The sequence below is a fragment of the Blastocystis sp. subtype 4 genome, assembly GCF_000743755.1.
Source record: "Blastocystis sp. subtype 4 strain WR1 chromosome Unknown seqid_0419, whole genome shotgun sequence".
Lineage (NCBI taxonomy): Eukaryota > Bigyra > Opalinata > Blastocystidae > Blastocystis > Blastocystis sp. subtype 4.
The window spans coordinates 34-6,692 of NW_014569128.1; the positions used below are offsets into that span (position 1 = coordinate 34).

Consider the following 6,659-nt stretch of genomic DNA (forward strand, 5'->3'; position numbering starts at 1 on the left):
AGTAGTGATTGAGGTTATTTGGATTGTTTATTGTGAAGTAATGAAAGGATTGAAGTGTACAACACAGAGAATATCGTAGATTCTGGGATGATCACTTGGCGGGAAAAGTTATCTGTCTTTCCTATTACTATTCTTCTAAAATATGAGTGATTTGCTTGATTTTGGCGAGAAACGAGTCAGACTATTGAACCCACCATCTGTAGGAGATGAATCCTTTCTTGATGACAAGAGAAAAGTTTCAGCGAATTCACAAGTACCTACAGCAAATTCGAAGGATCCTACCTCCAAATCTCAGTAGAACTTGGATTCTTTTATGACTTTAGCAAAGAAAGTCGTGGTAAATCATCTCGATCAAAAAGTTCTAATGAACCAGAACGGATTGAAAGTGAATCAAGTCGTCGCATCATTTCTATGTAGGCAAAAAAATCTACAGAACATATAGTTGTGAAAATCGTGCTCATGAAGTTGGTATTGCTCTTGTCGATCTGAATCGCTTACAAAACTTGCAAGTTACTCAATTTATTGATACGACATCGTACTCCTATACAGTGTCCTTCGTTCAACAGTAAGAAAGATGTTCATTTTGCCATACAGGGAGAATCCTTCGATCATCCTTTTCCCAAACAGCCAAAAAGGCTCCCGTCTTCATATATGTTTAGAGAAGATATGTGACAGTGCGTCTTCAATTCAAGTGATGATTGTGGCAAGGAAGTACTTTGATGAAACGGAAGGTCAACACCTTTTGACAGAACTAATGGTACACATTATGGAAAGAACGTGAGTCCAAGAGCGAGGGCCACGGTTTAAATCTCGAGAAGGACATGGAGAAGAAATACTTAGCATTGGCTGCTTCTGTGGTGATAGAGATATAGCATTCATGAATAGTGCTGTGTCTACAAATACCTGGAATGCAATCAAAGTACCCTGTTACATCCACATACAGTGTGTATTGAATGGAGAGGTAAATATGAAATAGAAGGATAAGTGATAGAAGTCACAGAGATCATGCATTTATCGTATACAGCTCTCACACATCTTGAACTGTTGTTTGATAATCGAAAACTCTCTACAAAGCAGTCATTATTTCATGTTATCAATCATACTCATGTAATAGCATCGTGATGGAATGAATTAACGTAGACTATTGTTGGGAAGCGATTGTTAAGATCCTTTCTCCTCACTCCATCTGCTGATGCTGTATGTAATGAGGGGACTATACACAATAGACAACACTAAATGGTCGATTGGATCTGATTGATGCCTTTCTGAACCATCGAGATATCCTGGCTGATGTTGGAAGTGTATGAGAGACATGGATATGAAACATAGCATTTGGCTCTGTATGGAGATATCGATGAAGTACTCTTCACATTAGCTGTGAAGAGTAAGGAGACATCGGTTCGAAGTGCTGTTCAAACTGTTAAGAATCTCCTTCGATTACGTCGAGATCTTGATCTTCTTGAGGCACTAGCCTCATGTCTGCAACCTCTTCAAACGTCTATTGCACAAGTACTAATCACAATCTTTCGTAATGCCGAATGGAAAGAACTATCATGTCGAATGGATCAATTCTTTGATGCCACACGAGATATGTACGAGAAAATATTCCTTTCTGACTTAGATCCTCCTTAGGAGGAACTCAGAAACACCAGCTCTGCTTGTGCATCCGATCAGGTCTCAGTCCTGCTCTCGATGTGAATCGCAGTGTGTATCTTCAAGCTATGGAGGATACACAAGCTCTGGCAGAACAATATGTTCATGAAGCTCCATGTGAGATACGGGTTACTAGCAGTATCTCACGAGGGTTCTATTTGCTGGTGTCTGCAAAGAATCGGAGTTATCTTTCTGGGTAGGAGTTGGAGATCACTATTCAGACAGTTCGTTTGTAGAGTTAGGGAAGGAAAGAGGAGGCCAATATGCCATATCAACACCAGATCTGTTATCATTGAACCGAAAGTGAGTATGAATGGAATGAACTGAGAGATAGATGTCAGGAGGCACAAGAGAGTGTTTATCAAACAAGTGATGAGGTAATAAAGAGTTAAGAATGCGAATGTAGCTGTTACGCCAATTGATGGCAATAATCCGAGAGAAGATTGGCTTATTGGCACATGTAAACTGATTAGAAGACTTTAATAGATAGATGACTGAAGCCATCGCACTTCTTGATGTTCTTCATAGTCATGCTTCGATGATTGCTGGATCACGAAATGTCTGGTGTATGAATGATGAAGAATGATAACAGAATAGGTAGACCTCGCTTCAATAAAGGTTCTGTTGATGATTCATATCCTATTTCATTTGTAGTTATTTGCATTAAAACAGAGTTGGCGTCAAATTCAGTTAACTCTCTAAATTGTAGATCCTCTTGCTCAAGAGACACAATCAGATCATCCTTTCGTCTCAAATGATATTCTTCTATCTCCTCTTACTAACATTCAATTAGTATATGGTCCAAATTGTTCAGGCAAGAGTACATATCTGCGTCAAATTGCAGTAGCTTGTATCCTTGCTCAGATTGGATGCTATGTTCCTGCTAGTGTATGAATGATTGGATAAATTGACAGTAGTTTGCTCAGCTGCCTCTCTTTGAATACATTTGTGTTCGTATGGGGAATGATGAAAGTCCGGAAGAACAACTAAGTAGTTTTGCGGGAGAATTGGAGGATGTTAAGGGAATGTGTGAGTGTATGGAATCTCGTTGTTTGTTCTTGTTGGATGAGTTTGGTAAGAGGTTCAATTATGAAGAGTGAATCATTCATAGTACCTCGGTTGAATCAGGTTTGGCTCTTGGATGGTCATTAATGGAGTATTTAAGTAAACAACACCAAACTTTCACATTATTCGCTACACACTATCTGCCTGAAAGAATATCACTCCTTCATAATCTCTAGCTAACCCAATTAGCATCATCATATCCACTCTTCAAAGTCACACTAATGCGAACAACCTTCCACGATAATACCACTCTCTTCTCGTTGCTATGGATTCATTCAATTATCACTAGGTATCGAAATGTGACAGTAATGATGCAAGATCAGCAGGAGAATGGTGAAGCATCTGTGAGTGAACTACAGAGTGAATTAACTCAAAACTACGGATTAGTAGCAGCAAGGTTCTGTGGCTTGCCTGAATCACTTGTGGATTGTGCCCAGCATTTACTTCCTTCCATCGAAGTGAAGACACTTAAGTGTGACCGTAAGAAGAGAAAGAAAAGTGATATGTAGTGAGTCGAGCCACATCTACACGACTTCAACAAGAAATCTTTCAGAGATTAGCTCCATTGAATGCATACTCGTCACTTCGGGATGAGGGTGTAGGTTGAAAGAGGATGGAGGAATGCATAGTTGAAAACCTATCTGGAATTACTTCGCAAGAAATATGTAACGAAGTGGTTGAACGAATAGTGCTTATGGTACAGGATTACTGATTGTTTCAATTATAAACAGAATATCTAAATAACTTCAGTTTGTCAATGTTTCATGGAGGAATGTCATACTTAAGAACTCTCCCAACTGATAGAAAATGAACTGCCAAGGAGCTACAAACTCACCTCTTTCACTCACAATTACCCATTCGGCAAATAGTTGCACCAAATCCCTTCGTCAGAGCCCACACACCTTCATAACGAACAGTCTATACTTCATATTCAGAGATAATCCTAACCTTGATTAAACAGTCAATACTGCTCTTATAGAGATGTTGTCCTTGATGTTGTTCCATCATTCGTGTCTTTACCACATCAAAAGGATTACTCATACACGTTGACACGAATCCACTGTAAATGGAGGCAAGAGTACAGTTCACAATACGACCGCTTGTGGTAGAATCAGAAGTATGCAAATGACGCATAATAAACTCCTTACTACTATCGTAGCAAGCAATTCCACCAATAGTGAGCAAACCTGCACGAATCAGAGTTGGAGATACTCCTGTGAAGAATGCTTGAATCCCTTCCTCTCGGATGATCTTGAAAAAAGCATCAGTTGCACTAGTATATCGAGGCTGTTGTCCCATCATTTTCAAACGACCATCGGCCTGCATTCGAACTTTGATCAAGTCAAGAGGTAGAGCACAGGTTTGGCCGGAGATTCCAGTAATAAGAGAGACTGATAACCGTTTCATGAAGTCCAAATCTTCATTCTCTACACCAGGATACATCAGACGACGCAAAGGCTTGTAGAACCCTGTGCAAATACCTCCATAAATCACCTGTCGCAGAGCAGCGGGACCAACACCACTAAACAACGCCATAAAGCCTTCTTCTTGAACAACTCCCTTCATTGTTTTCCAGATTCCTTTCGATGGTGTCTTCACTCCACTCATTGCATTCGCAGTATTCTGAAGTTGTAGTCGCACTTTCGCTAAATCAAAGGGTTGAGTCACTATAACCATCAGAGATATGGAATAGCGATACCTGACTCAGTAAATGACGATGTAAAAGAACAAATAACAAATCGCTTCAACAAGAGATGGTCTGACTTCCTTGGCTCAGAACCCTGCATTGTTCATTCAATGAAATTGGTTGCAGCCAATCAAATCGGACACACAAAGATAAAAGTGCATTCTTTTGTTCAGTCCCATGTTTAAGAAGTAAGATCGTTCTTTTCGGCAATTCCACATAGATTCTTTCCAAATGAAAACATTAGTTCGAAGAGTCAAGTGAAATCGTCTGTGGCTCGTGGTATTCGCAAGAACATCTTGGACCAGTATCCCGAGTTTGAAAAATATGCAGACGAGGTATTTCCAAAGAAGGAAACGGTTGTAGTGGCAAAATGGTTCAGGGGTTGTCATTTCATTCTTATTTTGTAGTCAGAATAATTTGGAGTTAGTTATTGTGAATAAGGAACCTATCTTCTATTCGTATCACGGAGGTCCGTATCTTCCCACAATGAAGGTTTTATTGAGAGGTACTTTTCATCTGAGTGTATAATCATATTCTAGCTCCTGATATGATGAAATCAGTCCAAGTTGATAAGGGTGCAATCAAATTCGTTCTTTCGGGAGCCAATATCATGTGTCGTGGCCTTACTTCTCCTGGAGGAAGACTTCCTGACGGGCTAGAAGCTGGTGAGCCTGTGGTATGTATCAGTGGAATTTTTCATCTGTAGGCGATTTTTGCGGAAGGAAAGGTGAATCCACTTGCTGTTGGTGAGTTAGCTATGTCCTCGGAAGAGATGTAGGTATTAGAAGGATCATCGAAATTAGACGTGCGAAGAATGAGGGAATTGGAATTAATCTCGGCCATTATCTGAATGATTGTCTTTGGCAATGTACTCAAATTGAATAAATCATTTAGTTGACCTTGTTGTTTGTTCCAAACCTCTTCTTTCGTTTTTAGAGGGTTACTCAATGAATGCCTTCTTACTAGTTTCCCCATTTCCCCGTTTTGTAGTGAGGCAAACAATAGTAGAATGGCAGAGGCTGCTCGTATGGTAGGATTGCTTAGATGTTCTATAATGAATCCTAGTTAACAAAGGTGGCGAAATGGTCCATTGGTATTGGAGCCGGTTTGGTCTGTTTCGATCAATGTATTTACGATGGTAGATTTTGATTAGACTGAAAATGTAATGATTGTAGTTGATGGAGGCGAACGAGCCGTCATCTTCGATCGTTTCCGTGGAGTGTTGCCCAAAACAGTTGCTGAGGGAACTCATTTCCGAATTCCTCTGATTCAGGTAGGGAATCGTTGGTTTGGTGAAGTATATAGTACCCTTATATTTATGATATTCGTACCACTCCCCGTGAGATTTCTACAGAGACTGGTACAAAGGATTTGCAGACAGTGGGCATTTCTCTTCGAGTGTTGACACATCCTGATTTGGATCATCTGTCGACAATTCACCGTGAAGTGGGTCCTGATTATCGTGATCGTGTGCTTCCTTCTCTTGGTAACGAGATCATGAAGGCAGTGGTAGCTCAATACAACGCCGAACAGTTGTTAACAGAACGAGAAAAGGTTTCTGAGCGTATCAGTGAACTTTTGGAGGAGCGTGCCGAGAAGTATCACATCAAGTTGGATGATGTGTCAATTACTCATCTGGCCTTCGGATCTGACTTCAACAACGCCATTGAGCAGAAGCAGGTGGCTTTGCAGCGTGCTGAGAAGGCCAAGTTCGTTGTGGCTCGTGCTGAGCAGGAGAAGATTGTAGGAGTGTGGAGAGGGACTGAGAGATAGGCGGCTGTGATTCAGGCAGAGGGAGAAGCTGAGGCTGCTACGTTGATTAGTGATGCTTTGAAGGAGTCTGGAAGTGGTGTGATTGAAGTGCGTCGAATTGATGTAAGTGTGTGGATGATTGGTGTGTGGATGATTGTGATATGCGATTAGTTCTTGAGAGATGGAACTAGCAAGACCAGCATGCGCAGAGACGGAAGAGTCGTTGATATGACCGATCCAACTCATGTGCTACATAGTTCAAGTTACACTTTACCTGTTAACTAAGCGCATACAGTGGAAAATGGAATTCTGTTATAAGAGTTCTTCTTGTAATACCATTGGAAACTGTAGAAGCGATAGAGCGGAGGAGAAGAGATGCAAATTGTTTGTGAGTTGCAGGCCATTCAAAACTGGGTCATTCTCATATTCTGTAGGCTGCTCGTGATATCGCAAATACTCTGGCTCGTGCTCCCAATGTCACATATCTTCCGGGAGGAAAGGA

The 6,659-nt window shown here is 40.8% G+C and overlaps 4 protein-coding genes across 4 annotated transcripts; 3 read left to right on the forward strand and 1 right to left on the reverse strand.

The window, feature by feature from the left end:
* Positions 1-821: 821 nt before the first annotated feature.
* On the forward strand, positions 822-3,407 carry JH06_4824 (hypothetical protein; the record flags this gene model as incomplete). The annotated part of the gene is made up of 19 exons (XM_014669745.1): positions 822-857; positions 886-961; positions 992-1,107; positions 1,141-1,197; positions 1,227-1,301; positions 1,330-1,592; positions 1,622-1,849; positions 1,879-1,956; positions 1,988-2,030; positions 2,060-2,113; positions 2,144-2,219; positions 2,251-2,358; positions 2,390-2,541; positions 2,571-2,734; positions 2,765-2,817; positions 2,908-2,977; positions 3,008-3,198; positions 3,228-3,316; positions 3,348-3,407. The coding sequence occupies 19 exons, from the start codon at positions 822-824 to the stop codon at positions 3,405-3,407; spliced, it is 1,989 nt and encodes a 662-aa protein (XP_014525231.1).
* Positions 3,408-3,464: 57 nt separating this feature from the next.
* JH06_4825 (hypothetical protein) lies at positions 3,465-4,395 on the reverse strand (the record flags this gene model as incomplete). The annotated part of the gene is made up of 3 exons (XM_014669746.1): positions 3,465-3,541; positions 3,573-3,636; positions 3,667-4,395. 3 exons carry the CDS (start codon positions 4,393-4,395, stop codon positions 3,465-3,467), a joined length of 870 nt encoding a protein of 289 aa, XP_014525232.1.
* A 187-nt stretch (positions 4,396-4,582) lies between these two features.
* JH06_4826 (hypothetical protein) lies at positions 4,583-5,290 on the forward strand (the record flags this gene model as incomplete). Its single annotated transcript, XM_014669747.1, is given in 6 exon segments — positions 4,583-4,593; positions 4,626-4,778; positions 4,813-4,910; positions 4,945-5,081; positions 5,112-5,179; positions 5,191-5,290. The coding sequence occupies 6 exon segments, from the start codon at positions 4,583-4,585 to the stop codon at positions 5,288-5,290; spliced, it is 567 nt and encodes a 188-aa protein (XP_014525233.1).
* Positions 5,291-5,414: 124 nt separating this feature from the next.
* On the forward strand, positions 5,415-6,328 carry JH06_4827 (prohibitin mitochondrial-like protein; the record flags this gene model as incomplete). Its single annotated transcript, XM_014669748.1, has 5 exons — positions 5,415-5,435; positions 5,471-5,515; positions 5,559-5,678; positions 5,711-6,148; positions 6,179-6,328. 5 exons carry the CDS (start codon positions 5,415-5,417, stop codon positions 6,326-6,328), a joined length of 774 nt encoding a protein of 257 aa, XP_014525234.1.
* Positions 6,329-6,659: the final 331 nt, after the last annotated feature.